The 19,080-nt window shown below is 49.8% G+C and overlaps 1 protein-coding gene across 1 annotated transcript in view; it reads left to right on the top strand.

Annotated features, from left to right (window-relative positions):
* Positions 1 to 3,505: 3,505 nt before the first annotated feature.
* Positions 3,506 to 19,080, top strand: part of LOC114095672 (liver carboxylesterase 1-like) — a 50,472-nt gene continuing 34,897 nt past the window's right edge. Inside the window, exons 1-7 of the mRNA XM_071604195.1 lie at positions 3,506 to 3,563; positions 7,059 to 7,272; positions 9,687 to 9,831; positions 12,029 to 12,162; positions 14,746 to 14,899; positions 16,326 to 16,430; positions 18,187 to 18,291. Of these exons, the coding sequence (XP_071460296.1) occupies positions 3,506 to 3,563; positions 7,059 to 7,272; positions 9,687 to 9,831; positions 12,029 to 12,162; positions 14,746 to 14,899; positions 16,326 to 16,430; positions 18,187 to 18,291 (915 nt within the window). The remainder of the gene's footprint in view (positions 3,564 to 7,058; positions 7,273 to 9,686; positions 9,832 to 12,028; positions 12,163 to 14,745; positions 14,900 to 16,325; positions 16,431 to 18,186; positions 18,292 to 19,080) is intronic.

Raw genomic sequence — 19,080 nt, 5'->3', positions numbered from 1 at the left:
TTACCACAAAGGAACAAAATCCTACAGCCACTGGGAAAAAGCAGTGAACCTGACCTCCCTCAGGGCCCCAGTGAGCACCTACTGAGACCAAGGAAAAGATCATTAGCGACTTTTTGTGCTGGAGAGGGGCAGCATCATGGAGAAGATCATATCTCCAAGACTGAGGAACACAGGGTCCCCCTTAGACAGAGGCTAGAACAAGACGCAAGAGCCACAGGGCACTGGGCCAGCAGACATAAGGTCCCAAGCCCCAGACAGAAGTGCAGAGAGAGGGCAGGTGGCCAGGGCCAGCAAACACCCCAGCCATCGCATAAAAGATGGGACATGACAATTTAAGACCTGACGTTGCAAAAAGGTATCTAAAACCTCATGGAACTATTATATTATTTGAAGATATATATTATAATATGATTATTCAAACACTGAACATTTCTGAAGAGATCTGTGTAATAATCCAATCGTGGAGATTAAATGGGATCATAAAACCTTTTCAACCTCAAAACAAGCCAACAGGAAAAAAGGAACAGGTGAACCAGTTTCCATCCAAGATGCCTGATTTCCATCCAACCGTTTAATAATTCTATTAAATAAAAATGATTCAAACTCAACAATGAAAAGAGATTCTCAGATGGGATTCAAAAAGCAAGGGGCTGGAGTTGTGGCTCAGTGGTAGAGCGTGTGCCTAGCATGTGTGAGGCACTGGGTTCGATCCTCAGCACCACATGAAATAAATAAAACAAAGGTATTGTGTCCAACTACAACTAAAAAATAAAATATTAAAAACAAAGCAAGACCAACTCGGAGGTGAATAATGAGGAGCCCACTCCACTCCTAGATACGGGACTTCCCAGTATCCAGCTTAGAAGCCTCGCCCCTCCCGCACCCATCTTGCCCCTTATCTGGAAAAGCTGATAAGCAAGTCTGGTGCTTTTTCCTCTGATGCCAGTGGAAGATGCAAACCTCACTAGGCTCATGATGGCCCCCTCCCCTAGCCACATACAGACCCCAGGTGAGTGTCCTTCCCTTGCTCTCTGCTTGAGGGGCCTGCCCTGGCCAGCACAGACCACTACGCATGTGAGGGGTGGGGGTGGCATCATCAGTGTCATCTTCCAAAGCAAACTGGGAATTAAATGCCTTGTGAACACAGGTTGTAGAGAGTTTGAAAGTAGAAGGAGAAGACATTCCACCCAGATACACTAAAAGAAAGTTGGGTGGCCACATTCATGTTGGGTAGATGAATATAGCCAGGGAGAAGGAGGCGCGTGATGTAATGACCAAGTGGGCAATTCAACAAGAAGACGTGACAGTCAGAGCTTCAGTGACCCTGAGCTGAACGAGTGCAGTTGTTTTGAGCAGGTGATTTCTAGGGCTCCTGGGAGAGGAGAGCAGAAGAGGGACGAGGAGGGGAGTCAGAGGATGCAGGTGGCTGTGCACAGGTACCTAGTGGCCCCTCCGGGACCCACAGGAGATGGTAGAAAGCAAACATCAGACACCCTGCAGAGAAGAGAGGAAGGTGGGTCCCTATATACCACCTCTTAGCTGTGACTGCTCAAGGCCACTCCGTGGCCCTAGGCAGAGGACCAGGTCACACACAGGCATTCTGGAAATTCTTTGGTTTCTGCTGCTGCTAATTTCAAAGTTGATATGTGGAGAAATGAACAACTAGGAAATAGAGCTCAACTCACATTTCAAAACATCCTCTTATTAAACGTCATCACACACGTCCCATATATACTGCAGACAGACTCAGCATCTCTGGATATGGTTCTGATTTTGGAGGTGTCTTGCCAGGTGGAACCCATTTCCAAGGCACTCAGACCAGGGCCCTCTGCCTTTCTTCTGCTTCTATATGCCATCAGATGTTTTTTGGAGTTTAAGTTGACAGATAAATGACACTTGTATCCATCTTTTTTTTTTTTTCACTTGATTGAAGATTTTCTATCAGGAGTCTAATTAGACGAATTGCCAGCCACTCCCCAGTCCAACCAAAATAGAATCTTCTTAGATGGGATCTGGACAGCTATTTTTTGCTTACAGTCATTCCAACATATAAGGGCCACTGCATTGGAATAGTGTGTCACTTGTATTTCTCCAAGTTACTTGATTATCTCCAAAAAAAAAAAAAATCTGCTTTAATGTCCTTGACATTTATGGGCATAATTTGATCAATGTTATAAATAAACACTGATATTTTTTAAAATATTATTTATGGCATTAAGTTTATCAAGAGAAGATGGGCTGGATACAAAGCCAGGCTCTTTGTAAATGACCTCATATTCTACAAGTTCACTATTCTAGAGTTCCATCATTGTATTAGGCAAGTTATGGTCACATTTCATCACCTCTGCCTTTCTATCATTGTAAAAAACACAAAATAACTAATTAATTTCCAATTGTAACATATGGTTTTGTTTTAACTGAAAGTCTCCCCCTAACCCCAAACAATCTTTGACATGATTCATTAAATCAAACCAAAGCAAAATTTAGGACTAAATGTGTCTTCACCTGTGAAGTTCCCAGAGTCCAGCAGAGGGCAGCACTGAGATGGGAAAAGTATGCTGCTCTCCTGTGGAGGCTCCTGGGAGGCAGATCATGGATGAGATATTGTAGAAGTTGGATAGAAATTATATCAAAGAGCTAAATTGGAAACCGATATCATGCTCTGTTGTCCTTCTCTCTGTTACCTCAGACCTGACCTGAAAAGACTAAATTCACAGAATTAGAGGTTTGTAGTTTTTTTATACCTGTTTTTTTTTTTTTAAATTTCTATCAAGAGCCAGACATTTGGATAAATGTTTAAAGAAGGAATGAACAAATGTATGGATGTCTGCCGAGAGTCAAGGATTTTGGAAGGGTGGAGTTTATTTACTGTATGAATATTCTGCCCCCAAAGCCTTGCTCTGAAATGCAGTGGATTCCCTCACCTGGATGTATATATAGCAGCAGGCTGGGTTACTTGGCTGAAATATCACAAAGCTAATTTAGACATCATAAGGGGACTGAATAAAGTGTAAGATCACTTCCAAACTTCAGAGCCTGGAACTCTAGGAGACGGCAGCCCAGGGAAGCTAAAGATGTGTCTCCCAGCCGAGCAGCTCCTGGGCTGTGAGTTGATCTAAAATATTCCAACTTGATCTGAGGACTCCAGATCAAAGCTACACCTTGCCTTGAAGACTCAGCCTGCTGGTGCCAGTGCACTGAGGTTAGAGTCTACCCAGGAGAGACCCATCTGCAAGAAGTTGCTGGACCAGTTTGTGGTCATCTGTAATCTGAGAGCTGAGTTGCAGGACTTCAGATAAAAGAGCTTGAATTCAAACTAGATCTGGCCTCCAGGTCCCACCAGTCCCCCAGGAGTTCTGGGGAAGAGAGGAGATTTGGGTCATCTCACATTCAGACAATCAAGCTGTGGGGACAGGACGTCAGGCTTCTGGGCTGAGACCTGGGAAGCCCTTCAGAGGGACACGGAGAAAGGATCTCATTTGCAGAGAACTGCCATCCTTCCATGATGTGGCTCTGTGTTTTGGTCATCCTGGATTCTCTTGCCACAAACACAGCTTGGGGTGGTGAGTCCTGAAATATAAATACTAAGGGGTCCTTTGGAGAACCCTACACCTGGGCAGAGGAGGGCTGGGATGTTTACAGGACGAGGCTTGCGGGTCTGGTTCTACACCAGTGTTCACTCACTGAACTAGGACTTGGAGTAGCCCGGCTCAGCCAGCCCCAGCCTCCCGGAGATTCAGGGAAGAATAAGCTCCCTAAGGATGCTGCTGTAGGTGTCAGGTGCAGGAAGACAATGAGATAACCCCGGGCCTCACAGGCAAGGAGATAAGAGCTCAGTTTACTGTTTCCTTGCTCAGTGGCTGAAATCTGGCCAGATCATGGAGAGTGGCTTAGTAGAGTATTAAAAATATCCACTCTGGGGCCAAGGGCAGGTCTGAATCCTAGCTGAGCACTTCTGAGCTGGGTGTCCTTGGGCAAGGTCCTTAACTTTGCTGTGCCTAGGTTATCCCATCTCTAAAATAAGAATGTCAGCCGTCCCCACCTCATTAGGCTGTTGTGAGGATGAAATGGGTGGTTCTTTCCAAAACACTTAGGATGGTGCCTGTTTTAGAGAAGCTTCTGGTAAGGAATGGTAAATATAAAGGAGTTGACTTAAAACAGAGTGTATTAGTAGGAAGTTTGAAGTATTGTAAGGCCAACATACCAAGAGTCAGAAAAGGTTAAGTTGTTATCTATAGTTTCCAAGAAGAAGGGACTTACCTCTGGGATTGGGGACACAGAGGGAAGGACTAGGGTCAGTCAGGAGGCACAGAGGTTGAGGACTGTGGGAAGGACCTTTGTCAGGGTTTCCACTGGAAGGAAGAGGTGAGCGAGGTAAGTAGCTGTAGGATTGATTGGTTTGGATAATTTCGGGGACCCCTCGGGTGTCAGGACGGTCCCTGGTTGGGTGGTTCTTGGCTCTGGGTGATTAGGGCAGGTGGATACCGACCCAGGGTGTGAGAACCAGATACAGGAGGTGGGTGGTGGGCTCTGGATGGGTTGGAACCTAGGAGGGAGAGTCCCTGTAGAATCCCCAAGTCCAAAGACAGAAAATTGTAGTCTTAGGAAATGCAGGGCTATCACAAGGGACCTCAGAATATATTTGTGCCACTTTATCAATTGAGAAATGGAGACGCAGAGGGAGATTGTTGTAGTTAGCCTTTTATCCGTGTGGCCAAAATACCCAACAAGAACAATTTAGAGGAGGAAAATTTTATTGGGGGCTCATGGGTTTCAGAGGTCTTGGTCCATAGATGGCAACTCCATTTCTCTGGGCCCCAGGTGAGGCAGCACATCATGGGGCAAGGGCTCAGAGGAGGACAGCTGCTCTGATCATGGGGGGATCATGAAGCAGGGGTGGGGAGAAGGGGCACACTCCCAGGCACGTCCTGCAGTCCCACCTGCCTACAGTCACCACCCGACCAGCCCATTCGAACTAGGGTGGACTGTTTAGGTTAAAGCTCTCCGTCTAACTGTTTCCCCTCTGAATGTCCCTGCAGTAACAGGGGGACAGCTCATAGCCAAACCATGACAGACCCCTCTCCCAAAGAAACCTGAAACATCACGCCCGGCCTTCCTCTGGCTGCTAATGCAGGCTCTGCTCCGCACATCAGTGTCCCGACAGCCCAGGCCCCATCTGGATTTAACTTTTCCCTGGACGTGCAACACTGTGAGAGTCCTAGGACTGAGAATAAAAAGGAGGGGAAAAATGCAGACCAAACCAGGAGTGGAACATTCCTTTACCCAGGGTTCCCCCGGCAATGCCACCTGATGTCCATCTTTAGGGAGCCCATACAGACTGCTTCCAGTTCCCCGTGTCCTCATCCGTAACGTGGCCATGTGAATACCTACTTAGCAAGGTGTGGACTGTTGGTTTGTTTTAGGATTACCTTAAAGGAACAGGAACCTAGTTCAGTGCTCAGTATGTGCACATTCCACGGAACATCCAGGGTAACTAGTGTTCCTCCCCTTCTCCTTTAAGGCTCTCGCTCCATCCATCCTCTTGGGCAATGTGGCTTTTGCTCACTTCATCTGGGTTGAAAGTTCTCGTTGGTCGGACGCAGGTCAGACCTAGTGTTTCTGCTCAGACTTCACCTTCCTTCACCTGGTAGAAGCAGCACCCAGCCCTCCCCCTGGCCTCCCTGGCCTCCCGGGGCTCCGTCCTCCTCCTGCCTCCTCTCTGGTGGGTGCTCCCAATCTCAGCTGAAGCTGCCTCTGGGCTTCACTCTCGGCTCCTGCCCTTCCCTCACCTTGGCCCCTGCAATGAGGGTGTGCACTCTCACCTTCGGGGGGATGACCCCCTGCCTCCTCACGCACCTCCTTGCAGTCTTAGGGTGTCCACATCCTTCGGCATCTTACTACCTGGACAACTCACTCACTTCCCAAGGATGAGCCCTCTAACACGGAGCCAGAATCACACACCCACTTGTTAGTCTCCTTTCCCTCTTGCGGCCCCCAGATCACTGGCCACAGGAAGATCATTTTCTTCAGAAGTCCTTGTAGACGTGACCGTATTCGTGAAATCATTCTCCTAATTCTCTAAAGGTGTCTAAGCGTAGTGTAGGGGATTGGGACAGAATAAAGAAAAAGTTCACCTCCATGGCCACCACCTGGGGGCATGTTGCTGTACCCTGACTCTGACTTCAGACAGGGTTCTGTCCTCATAATCTCAAGATCAAAAAGGTCAAAAAAATTGTAAGTCAAAACACCAGAGGTGTGAACAGTGGAAGTTGGGAACTGTCTGTTGATGGGTCCCGTGAAAAATATCTCTTGGTGTATTTATAATATTCAGTAACGACAACAACCAACCTAAATGTTCATAGTAGGGAACTGGCCGTCAGTGCCATGAGATGTGGATACTGCTGTGTAACCTGGCTTCTTCGTAAAGAGTTTTTCCGAGCTGGGTGGGGTGGTGCATGCCTGTAATCCCAGTGGCTCAGGAGTCTGAGGCAGGAGGGTCACAAGTCCATTCAGCCTCGGCATCTTTGCAGGGCCCTACGCGCTTAATGAGACTCTATCTCTGCAAGTCCCAGCTGCATGTGATCAGAAGGCCTGGCTTCCTCTTCTCCCTCCTGCAGCCCCTCCCTGGTCCCCCACCAGGACGTGGCCTCTTTCTTCCCAGCTTCAGGTCAGGTATGTCTGTGGCTCCTTCTCCCCCCAAGGTCAGCCCTCCTGAGAACAGGGCTCCCTCTTGTTCATCCTCTTAACCAGCTCAGCACCAGGACCCTAGTGGGTACCTGCTTCCAGAAGGTTCTAAGAGGGAGGGCAACATTCTCAGAAGCTCTCCTGTTTTCGCCGACTTTTGCCTGAATGCATTTAGACCTCAATTCCAATGGACTTCTTCTACTTCAGAGCTTTTGGTCAGGTGGGACACTTTCCTCATCCCTCTTTTGCCAAAGAAGAAATCAGACTAAAGGGTCTAGGTCACTGACTCATTGTCACATGCTTAGAATGTGGCAAAACCCACCTGGATCCCAGGACTAGCATTTCCCCCTCTAACGTCCTCATTTGCTGCCCAGGTCAATTTGAAGAAAAGCTCCCGCCGCCCGAGGTGGAGACCCTACAGGGCAAAGTCAAGGGGAAGTTCGCAACCCTGAAAGGATCTTCAAAGCCTGTGTCCATTTTCCTGGGCGTCCCTTTTGCCAAGGCCCCTGTTGGACCCCGGAGGTTTGCTCCCCCAGAGCCTGTGGAGCCCTGGAAGGATGTGAAGGACACCACGTCCTTCCCGCCTATGTAAGTGAGGTGGCTTGTTTCGGAGGGTGTTTGTCTCTCGATGCTGCAGTGAGGGGTGGAGGCCGTCCTCTGCTTGGCTCTGCTTTATTCTGGTATCCTCCAGACACTGCAGAGCCCTGAAGCCTTCTGGACCTCTCGGAGATTTCTAGAACCCTTTGTTCAGCACACAGTTCTTGGGCATCTATTGCACTCCAGGCCCGTTGTGGGTTCCTGGGTCTTCCAAACCTAGTGGGGAGAGAGAGAAAAAATAATACGCAAGGCAATAAATGAATTGGGTCATATGTGACAATAGGATTCGTGATTGGTGCTTTGAACAAAGCACAGCTGAGCAGAAGGAAGAAGCAAGTAGCCACTTGTGTCTTCTTTCTTGAACCTCGTGGCTGGGCCTAGGTACGGGAAGGTGAGGGATGGTGCATGAGTGGGCACACGGACATGGCAATTTCTCAACTCCCAGGCTGGTGTGTCTAGATCCCTAGGAAGGGCCAGAACAGTGGCTGGTGTGCCAAGGCACCCTGTCTAGCTGGGCCCAGAAGGCCAAAGTCCCCAACTGTCCCCACAGATCAAGCATCTCGCTTTCATAGATTACCTTCTTCCCTCCTCCCTTTCTTGCTATCTTTCTTCGTGGTTAACTGGTTTTCTCTAGCAACATCTTTTGTTTGATCCCTTGCTTTTTCTTTTTGGCACATCTGATACACATTTTTGCTTTTTATTTACCATGAGGCTAACAATAAATATTTTATAGTTATAATATGTTAAACTGATAAGACCCTAATTTTGATCACAAAGAAAACAAAACAAAACAAAAACTCTACATTTTAACTCTGTCCCCATTTTTAATTTTTGGTCTCACATGGGACATCATTTTTTGTCTTGCTTAATATTAACAAATTAACGTAGTGATTATTATTCTGAATAGTATTCTTTTTAAAGATGTAGGTGGCTTACCTAGCATCACTACAATATTAAAATAATTATAATTGTATATTCACTTTCAACAGTGATGTTTTCTTGTGACACACTAACATCCTTTTCTTTCAATGTAAAGAACTCCCTTTAGCATTTCTCGTAGGAAAGTTCTGGGAGCAATGAATTGCCTCAGTTTTATTTCTCCGGAAAAGGCATATTCTGTGCTGCATTGTCTCTGACCTTTGAGAGTTTGATTCTAACGTCTTAGTGTAGTTTTATTGGGTTGAATCAAATGCATGACCTTTGGTCTTCCTGTACCTGGAAGTTCATATCTTTCCCCAGATTTGGAACATTGTCTGTTAGAATCTCTGGAATTTGTCTTTCTTACCTCCCTCCTGAACTCTAACAATCTGAGTATTTGGTCTTTTGAAGCTGTGCCCTTGATCTCATATACTTTCTTCATGTATTTTTTATGTTATTCAATGTATTTTTCAGCTTTAGATTTTTCTGGATTTTTAAAAATTTCAATCTCTTTGTTAAATTCCTCTGAAAAATTTATGAATTGTTTCTTGATGTTTTCTTGAAGTTTGCCTGGCTCCTGTAAAACAAATAAACAGACAAACAAAACCCCAGCTGTTTGGAATAATTCCTGGGAGACATTCCACTTCTTCATCGTTTCAGGGATGACCTTTGCTGCCTCACTTTGTCCATTTGTTGAGGTCCTATTTCCCTCAATGTTCTTGATGCTTGGGATCATGTTACAGTGTCTACACATTAAAGGGTTATTCATTCCCGTCTTCACCGTGTAGCTTTGTGTCAGCCCATCTTCAGTGAGACTTCTAGAGATTTTAAGTACATGGAATGTTGGGTTCCCTGAACCTGTGACGGCTGCAACCGTCTGAGCAACAGCTAGCACTTAGCCCAGGTTTGCCATGAATGTCACAGGGCTGCAAATTTGCTGTGGCTTTCCAGTCCCAATGGACATAAGCAAGATGCAGGAAGGTACCCAGGGAGAGCTGACCTATTCTGGAAGCCCGTCCCAGTCGCCAGATAGGTCCACACCCCAGCACCTCTCTCACAGGGGGACAGCTGCCTGACTTCAGCAGGAGCAGCAGGAGCCTGGAGTGGGCCACTGGACTGCCATGATGCAGATGCTCGCAGTCCTATCTCATTAGATCAGATGGTGCCTGCCCCCCAGTGGTGCCCTGAACAGGTACAATAGTTGCTTCACTGCAGCGGGAAGGGCCAAAGCTGAGACAAGTCCCCCTTGGCATCTGCTGTCTGATGGGAGGAAGAAGCCAAGGCCTTCCCACTCGGCATACTCTTTGAGCCCCTACCCAAGATTTCCACCAGGACCTCAGAGAGCTTCTCCCTGTCTCAGTGTCTCAAGTCTGGTAGCGACCACTGCATTTACAGGATTAAAACATCCAGTCAAAGGCCCCTTCCAGACTTAGGACGATCTTGTTAGATGTATGAACCTCAGGGACCCTTTCTTCTGTCCTCCACAGGTGCTCCCAAATCACGGAAAAAGGCCCAACGCTGTCTAAGGTCTTCAGCAACAAATTTCCTTCCTCCTCTCTTAAGCACTCTGAAGACTGTCTTTATCTAAATATATACACCCCTGCTAACCGGAAGAGCAAAGAGCTGCTGCCGGTAAGCAAGAGATGACCCACCCGACTGGTCACCACGTGGGAATTCTAGCCCCAGCTTCCCCCAGAAAGAGACGGAGGCAGCTCTCGGCACACCCATCCCAGACCAGGCCTCCCTTCCCCAGTGTCTTCATGATGAAAATTTTGCTGTAATCTGAAATGCACTCCTGAATTTTTTCAGGTTTTCTGACAGTCATAGAAATAGTGACTACTCTAAGTTGCTAGCTGGAGAGCAACTAAGATATAATTTTCAATAGAATTAAAGTGCAGAGAATCTTAGGGAAAAGACAACGACCCAAAACACCATCCTTACAGATACAGAAAATGAGGCCCAGATGGAGGAAGGGAGGTCGCACACTAGGGTTCACAGGTCTAGAGCGAAGGTCTTCTAATCTTCAAAGCAATGTCTTTGAACATGGGCTAGGAAATCAAACAAGTATGTGCCCTCTCCCCAGCACTCCAAGATCCATGTGGGAAACCTCACCGGCCCATGACAGAGGTGCAGGAGGCAGAGCCCGGACAACCTCCGGAACACTTTCCTTGCCTTAGGCCAATCATCTGGGGTCTCATGGAAGCTCATCTCCCTCCCTAAACTTTGGTGCAGACTGATGTCCAGAGTAACGTTCAGTGAGTCAGCATTTCCCAGCCAAGGAAGAGCCAGAGGTGGGGCAGCTGCCAGGGGCAGGCCAGAGGTGGGGGGTCTGCTGGGGGGGAAGAAAGGGCAGTGTCAGCGCCCAGTCCCCCAGGAAAACCCTGACGTTGTTCCCAGAGGTGGGGAAGGCAGTTGTGAATTGGAGACTAGAAGTCAGTCTTACGCAAGGTACAAGGTGGATTGAGACTTGGGATTAGGGGGAGCAGGGGCACAGCGCCTTCCCCAGCAGCCCCTGCCCTCCAGGTCTTGCCATCTGCGTCACACACGTCCTGGCCTCTCCAGCCTGTCTGTGCTGACCTGTCCTTGAGCTCACCTTCACTCAGGTGACCCCCGACTAAGTCCCTCCCTGGGGACAGCAGGGATCAGAGGTGCAGGAGAAACAGGGCTCTGGGAGCCTGGAGGCAGGAGACCCCCAGCTGTGGACACAGGGTCTAGATCTCCAGGGTCTGGGTTTGGATCCTGGGTCTGCCTTGTCCTGGCTGAGAGTCTTGGGCAAGTCCTCCACCTCCCTCAGCCTCTGCTTCCTCTCGTGGGAAGAATCCCGTGTGAGGATCTAATGATGGCGGTCGGGCTTCATCTCAGGGCTGGCTGAGTGCGCAGAGCGAGCCCTCCTGGAACACAGGTCAGAGCTGCAGCAGGACCTTCCTCCTGCCCTAAGGGCTGGCTCACTGTGCTGTCCAGTGGGCTGCAGGGAGTCGGGCAGCTCTGAACGTGGGCCCTGGGGCTGCTGGGACCAAGTCCCACTTCTACCACTTACTCCCTGCAGCTTCTTAGGCAGGTGAAGTGCCTCATTTTTACTGTCAAATAGGACCACATTAGGACTTACTTGTGCACATTATGGGTTCTTTTTTCACTAGCAATATCACATTATTTCACTCACTCTCATTTCTTCTCTGCTACATGAGATCTTTAACGAAACAACCATGAATTTTGAATTGTGTCCATGCTCAATTCTTGGCCCAGTCGCGGTCCTCAGAACGTTCTCAGATAGTGTCTCAGCAATGACTGAAGGCTTCTTGGAGGAGGAGAATGTGAGCCTGGGCTTGATGGGGAGTGGGTAGCTTTGGATATGCAGAGATGGCCGAGGGGTGGCACCCTAGGCTCATGCATGCTTCTTAAGACAGTCATCCCCGCAGAGGGAGGTTTAACCCCACTGGAGTTAACTGAGATGCAGCTGAAGTTCAAGTGCTGCCTGTTGCTTATGTCGAGCTGGTTAAATGGTCCAGGCATAAGGGCAACAGCAGTATTGGAAGAACTGGACATCCCTGGCCTTTGCTATTCCCAGGCTGACCTTCTCAGTTTGAAGAGACTTGGAAGGATGTGGCATTGGGGGCTAGAGAGAAAGGCAAGGGCAACCAGGTGGCACTCAGAGGGGTGGTCCCTGGGCCCCAGCTGGGACAGCTGGGGAGGAGAGAGACTGTCTTCTGCAACCTTGCTGTGCACTGGTGGATTTAGGGTCCTGGCATGGCCAAGAGGTAGGGGATCACACCAGAGACCCCTCTTCCCTCTCTGCTTCCCTTATCTGTAAGCTTGCTCCCTCCCTGCCCAGGTGATGGTGTGGATCCACGGAGGTGGCTTAGTCTCTGGTGGGGCATCAAACTTTGACGGGCTGGCGCTAGCTACCCATGAAAACGTGGTGGTGGTGACTATCCAGTACCGCCTGGGCATCTGGGGGTTCCTCAGGTAAGGCGCTGGACAAAGCATCCTTGTTTCCTCGTATTTGCACCCCGGCACCCACCTTCTCATGCCCCAGCCAAACTTGTCCTCTGGGTTCTGAGCTCTGGTGCGTTCTGCTCCCTTTGCCTGGGGTGCCTGCTCTACCTGTCGAGGACCAGTTCCACCTATGATCACCCTGACACACTCCACCCCTCTCGCCTGTGCTGCCCTCTGCGCTGCCCGTTCACATGCAGCAGGGCAGTGGACTGTGGCACATCTCCTCCCAGAAAGGACGGAAGGAGCGGGCTCAGCGAGTGCAGGGGCGTGAAGGCCAGGGTGGCTGGAGGTGGGACGTCACCAGAGATCTGACCCGGGGATCGCTGCTCCCTGGAGAAGTGCTGGCATCAACTCAGCTTGGTTCCTCCTTGGCATCTGGCACAAGTTGGAATCAAGGCTAGAGTGTTCTCTATGCCTTCTCCACGGGCACAGGAAGCAGGTGTCCTGCGGGGTGCAGCCACTGGGACTCTTTTCTGACATCTGACCCTGAGATAGTGGCTGGGGGTTCTGGAGCAGGGTCTGATCACCACTGGGAAGACTCCGAGCCGGAGGAGGGGTGCAGGTCTGCCTGTCGGGGTTGTCGGAGGCCACACATGCCCAGGACATGTCACCTGCCCAGGGAGCCTCTTCTCTTCCATCCGGGAACCGTGCTTCCGCTTCCTGTCCCAGCAACACGGCCCCAGACTCTCTCCACCTCCTTCCGCCCTGTCTCCTCCACCCACACCAGGCCGATTCCCTCCTGTCTGGGCCTCCTGTCTGTGCTTGTCCAGGTCCCTGATGACCTCAGCCCCTCTTGGCGCAACTTCACGTGACCTCTCAGCAGTGGCCTCTCACAGATGACCACTCACGGCTCTTTGAAATGTCTCCTCCTCTTGGCTCCTGGATGCCTCTCACCCTCTGGCTGCTCCTTCTCGGTCCCTCTGACGGCCACCGTTCCTTCTGCATGCTCAGGCCTCTGAGTGTCCCCCCGGCCCCCTACACTGATTCCCTGAGTGATCCCAGCAGCACGGCCACAGCTTCTGTTGGGAGCCCCCGCCTCTCCTTGACCCCAGGATCCATCTTTAACTCTGTCTCCTTCTCCCTGCTCAGCAGTCAGAGTGACCACGTGACACAGACGGAGCCACGCCACGCTGAGCAGAGGGCTCCCGCTGTCCTTGCAAGGACCTCTGCAGTTCTTCTGGCTGTGGCCCAGGGAGCCCATGTCGGGTGGGATGGCCTTGGGCAGGGAGCAGAAGGAGAGTGGCCGCAGCTATTTCCTTGATACCTCTGTGCCCTGGAAGGCCTCTGGCCTGGGATGGCAATGGAGGCCTTGAAGGTTTCTCAGATGGTCTGGGCCTTTCCCAGTGGTCAGAATGATTGACCCTGCTCACCTGTTTCTCAAGGGGTCCCTCTGCTCCACCCTTGCATGCCTTCTATTTGCTCCTTCCGTATCATATTGCAAATTTTCCGAATCTTCCTGCTCTGCTTCTCTTTGCTGTCCAGGCTCATTGTGATTCTTGCTGGGAGCAGCCAGTAATACCCGTGCCACCATCTGAGGGCTTTACGGCTTAGAAGTGTCTTCCACCAAATAAACGATTCTGTCATTTTTAGCCACAAGCTTGGTTCATCCAAGTGTCCTGAATTGCTATGACAAGGGTCATCTTTACTCCAATCTGATCCTCATTTCCATCGGAGACACTTCTACTTGTCCCCTGGCCCTCACTAGAATCAACCACAGTCACCCCTTACAGCTTTGGAGGCTTTTCCAAGCCCACTCCTGCTCCAAACTCTTCCAACCTTTTTCCAAAGTCTCGTCCACAGTTTCGGGTATAGCTATTTCACTGATCCCATTCCTCAGTAAAACAATTTTTTTTTTTGAGAGGTGGGTACTGGTGATTGAACCCAGGGTTACTTTACCACTGAGGTGTATTTCAGTACTTTTTATTTTTATTTTGAGACAGAGTCTCACTAAGTTGCTGAGGGTGGCCTTGACCTTTCGATCCTCCTGCCCCAGCCTCCTGAGTCACTGGGATTACAGGTGTGCACCACCACATCCAGCAGTACCAATTTTTTATATTAGTCCATTTTCCATTGCTACAACAAAATCCCTGGTACTGGGTACTTACTTCATAAGAGAAGAGGTTTATTTAACTCACAGTTTTGAAAGCTGAGAGTCCAGACAACATGGAGCGAGCTGTGGGTAGGGCCCCTTGGCTGTGTCACATTACAGCAGATGGCGTGTTAGCAGCACATGTGAAAATGAGAGAGACAGAGACAGGGAGCCAGAGAGCAGGGAAGAGCCATCTTGCTCTTTTATAACAAACCTCTTCCAAGAGCAATGAGAGCCCATCAGAACTAAATCAATTCTTTCTACGGGCAGCACCCTCAATGATCCCCTCACCTCTGGCTCCACTTCTTAAAGGTTACACCACCTCCAACGTCACCACCCTGGGGACCACACAGGCACCACTGGGAGAAAAATCATATCAAACCACAGCAAGCCCCCAGCCCATCTCTGGTCCTGAGAGCCCCGTCATGACACCTCTACCCCCACCTCACCCTGTTATCTCGCAGCACCGGGGATGAGCACAGCCCAGGGAACTGGGGTCACCTGGACCAGGTGGCTGCTCTGCGCTGGATCCAGGACAACATTGCCAAATTTGGAGGGGACCCAAACAGTGTGACCATCTTTGGAGAGTCAGCAGGAGGAGAAAGTGTCTCTGTTCTTGTGAGTGCTCCTGCCCCCGCCCCACCCCGGACCTCTTGGAGACCAGTGGATCCAGCCACAGGCTCCTCTGTTACAAAAGACCTGGGTTCAGGGTTGACTCTGCTCACTGCCTGGCTTCAGATGGGGGAGAGTCAGGGCCCAGACCCTCTTTTTGTCCTGGGGCCAGCAGCATCTCCAGCGCAGACTGCAAGAGGGACTTTTCTCCCTCCTTCCTAATCATTTTAATATTATGAACTATAAATAAAAGGTCAGGAGGAGGGTTGGATAGGAGGTCACTGCTGCAGTGGAAGCCATATCTGCGTGCTGAGGGATGTGCTCACCAAGACAGTCAGGGGCTTCCTCTGGGGTGGTCTGATGCCTGGTCCATGTCCATCAGGGAGGCTAGCAGACTTGAACTGAAAGATCGTGTGCCATGGGGTGAGGTCAGTGGGAGAGAGTAGGGGTGGAAGAGGGAATGGAGAGGGGTGGGGAAGGGGACACGGACACAGGCACAATTTGGGGATGTGAAATGACTTGATGTGGGGAGTGAGGCTGGGAGGGAAGATCTAGAAGGTTCGAGGAGCCTTAAGAAATCCTCTGATACCTTGAAGTTGACCCCGGGGTCAACTGGTCACTGTAGTTTTCAAACATCTACTGGTTTCATAGTTGGATACTCAGAAGAAAATGGTGATATATATTTTTAAAGTAGAGAAAAAAGCAAAAAAAAAGCAAATAATCCCAAAGAAGAAAGAAGTCCTTCATATTTCCACTATGCAAGGAGAGTCACTGTGGAGGTTTTGAGATGCATTTCTCAGTCTTTTTTCTAAGACTTTCTCTCTCCCCCACCTTTCTGTCAGTGATCTCTCCTCTTGGCCTCTGGACCACCTACCGCGGGTGGCCTAGGCATCGACATTTTAGCACTTTCCTCGACATTTCAGGATATCATGACTGCTTCCCTAAAGGCCAAACACCCTTCTGCTGCAATATTTTGTTTAATTATTGGGTAGCATTTCATGATAAGGCTGAAAAAGAAAAATTTTTATTTACCCAACTTCATGACATTTAGAACCCCGAATGATTTCCAGTTTTTGCGATAATAATCGTCACGCACGGTGGCTGTGTGCCTCCATAATGGAAGGATCAGAACTTGTGGCTCGGAGCTGCCCAGCTCCCTCTCCAGTGCCTTTGCTTGTCATGATGGGCCCACGCCACTCCCAGTTCTCTCTCTTACTCGGTGCTCCGGTGTCCCCCTGCGGAGGTCCTCCCAGGGGAGACAGGCCCAGGAAGCAGGCCAAGCCAGGATGGGCACTGAGCTGTCCCATCTGCTGGCTGGGTGCCAGCGTCACCAGAGAACAGGCCAGGGCAGAGTTGGCTTGGGGGACCAATGTGGCCCTGATTCTTCCCTGTGAGCATAACCTCCACTCTCTCCCCCCCACTCCCTCCCCAGGTGTTATCTCCCTTGGCCAAGAACCTCTTCCACCGGGCCATCTCTGAGAGCGGCGTGGCCCTCAGCCCCTGCATGTTCAGGAGGAACACCAGTGTTGGAGCTGAGGTAGGTCTCACCTCCGACAGTTCCTGCACAGTTTCCTCACCTCTCCAGAGATCCTCGGGGGTCTTTCCACGGGATCTGGGGGGACATTCTCAAAGAGCCAGTGGAATGAGGATAACTGAGCAGAGAGGAAAGGGGGCCACCTTGTCCAGCCTCCCGTTTGGAGCCAGGACACTGGGGTGGAATGTGGAAATGGTTCATCGAGCTCAGCAAGTGACCAGGGCAGAGCTTCCATTCAAACTCTCCAGACACTTGACCTCCAGCAAAGTGCAGTGTCCATCGCCCCCACCTCTCCCAGGGCTTCAAGGCAGGTGTGGGGCTGGACAGGGAACAGTGGCCTGGGATTAGGTCATGTCTCTGTCGCAGACTGAGTCCTAGTGGTTCCACTTGCATGATGTGGGTCTGGACTGATTCTTCTCTGGGGACCTTGTGGCCAGGGCTGGTTTCCGGAGAATTCATTTACTGATTTGTTCTATATTCCACAAAGTTTTGATATATCATATATCTAGTCACCACTGAAAGCATCCATTCCAGCTGGAGAGATAGCTTAATGACATTAATGATCACATATCGTGGAAATGATACGATTTCAACTCTAACAAGATAATTAAAGGAACCAATTAAAGGAACAGGATGGGTCTGGTGGTGCAGGCCTATAATCCCAGAAACTTGTGAGGCTAAAGGAGGAGGATTGCATGCTTGAGGCCAACCTCAGCAATTTAGTGAATGCTGTCTCAAAATAAAAATAAAAAGAGTTGGGGATGTATCCTGGGGTTAGAGTGCCCCTGGTTCAGATTCCCGTAATGTGAGAGAGACACACACAGACAGGGACAGGAATAACAGAATCTGATCTAATGATTAAACCCACAAGGAGCATTTAGTCCCGGTGTTATCATCATCAACAGGGTTAGTTCTGAGGACCACCCATTGGATCTCCCGATGTGGCGGGATTTGGAGCTGCTTTTGGCAGAGTGGCTGGAGAGCACTGGATAGAAAGGGGCTGACAAGCAGGAGGGAGGACTTGGAGACACGAGAATCTGTAGAATGTTCGAGATTTGGTTCAGAGGGTTCTTTAGTTATAAGCAACAGATGCCCACATGCCCAGGCTCATTTCAAGAAGGAGGCATTTATTTATTTTTTTCAAGGAAATTAAGGTGGCAGAGATGAAGCCGCACTTTGTGAACAAAAGAAATCACAAATTTTGGAGCAAAGGGGATCCAAGACTCTCTTACTCCTGCCCTTTCGCTGAGCACCGATTCTGTAGCAGGCCCTGTTTGAGGCTCTGGGGAGCCCACAGCCTCCTACCCACCATGGCCCCATCATCGCAGAGCCTACCCTCATCCCTCTATGACTTCTCCAATGTGGCCACCACCTCTGCCCCTGGGATTGATTAGGAACTCCAGTTTGGTTGCAGACAGCGGAAGCTTTCTTCTCTGTTTTAGAAAATGAGTGGCTCCCTCTAACAGCTCTTGGTCACCATGGGATTGGAAACCAGACTGTGGGATTTGGGGTTCCACGCTCCTGTTAGACCCTCGTGCCTATTTTAGCAGAGATCAGCTCACAGAGACGCAGCTGTGTAACCAGCTCGTGCCACGATTTCAACTAGTTAACAGAGGCAGCACTAAGTGGGGCCCAGAACCCACACCTGCCAGCCTGGGGTGTTTTCAGCTACCTACCGCAGCCTGCAGCCTTCCAGTCAGGCACCGCGGAGGGGAGGAGCACTGCTGTTGAACTCTGCTGTTATCTGTGGTCTCTACAGCAAGTTGCTGCCGCAAGTGGATGTCCCACACACAGCTCCGCCGCAATGGTTGAGTGCCTGCGCCAGAAGTCAGAGAAGGATCTCTTGGAGACCACAAAGAAAATGGTAGGTGCCTCCATTCCCTGGGCCCCCACCCTGTTCACCAGGCCCCAGGCCTGCTGTCTTCTTGCCCGCATCAAGTCACTCAGTTTCTCACCTCTCAGGAGCAGTGTCAGGCTCCTGATCCCAAGTGGTAGTTTTGTTTTGCCCTTTTTATGGTCCAACACCTCAAATGTCAACCGGTCCAACAATCACATGATGCAGAGTTGCATAGCAATCCCCCGGCTTCATCAAAAGTCAATATTTTGTCATTGCTGTGCTCAGATGTCTTTTCAAGAAGTTGAACATTTTATATCCACAGAAGTAACCACCATCCTGCATTTGGGGGTTGAGGGTATTAAGCACAAAGATTTTCAGGAAGGCATTACAATGTGGCTAGCATTGATTCAGAAACTATAACCCAGTAGTGGCCCAATCCTCTACGTTTGCTGAGATTTTGCCTCAATTGTGAGGCTAAGACGACCATCCATTCATGCATTCCTTCACCTATCACCCACCCCTCCATTCATCCATCCATCCATTCATCATCTAATTGTCTGTCTATCTAACCATCAATCCATTCAATCCATTGATATCCTTCCATAAATCCAGTATCAATCCGTGATGTTTCCTTGAACCATTTCCAATCATTTTAACATTCTCGCATCTTCTAGCACCATAAATCTTCACTCCATCATCCACTCCAACCAAAGCAATGATCCATCCTCCATATCTAGCTGTCAGGCTCAATTCGCGCATTCATCTGATTCACCCCCACCCCCTGAACAACTGCTTGGGGGGAGCGTGGAGGAGGGT

This window comes from Marmota flaviventris, chromosome 18 (assembly GCF_047511675.1).
Source record: "Marmota flaviventris isolate mMarFla1 chromosome 18, mMarFla1.hap1, whole genome shotgun sequence".
Taxonomy (NCBI): domain Eukaryota; kingdom Metazoa; phylum Chordata; class Mammalia; order Rodentia; family Sciuridae; genus Marmota; species Marmota flaviventris.
The sequence above is the reverse complement of the archived record's forward strand: the minus strand, read 5'-3'. Positions and strand labels throughout refer to the sequence as shown.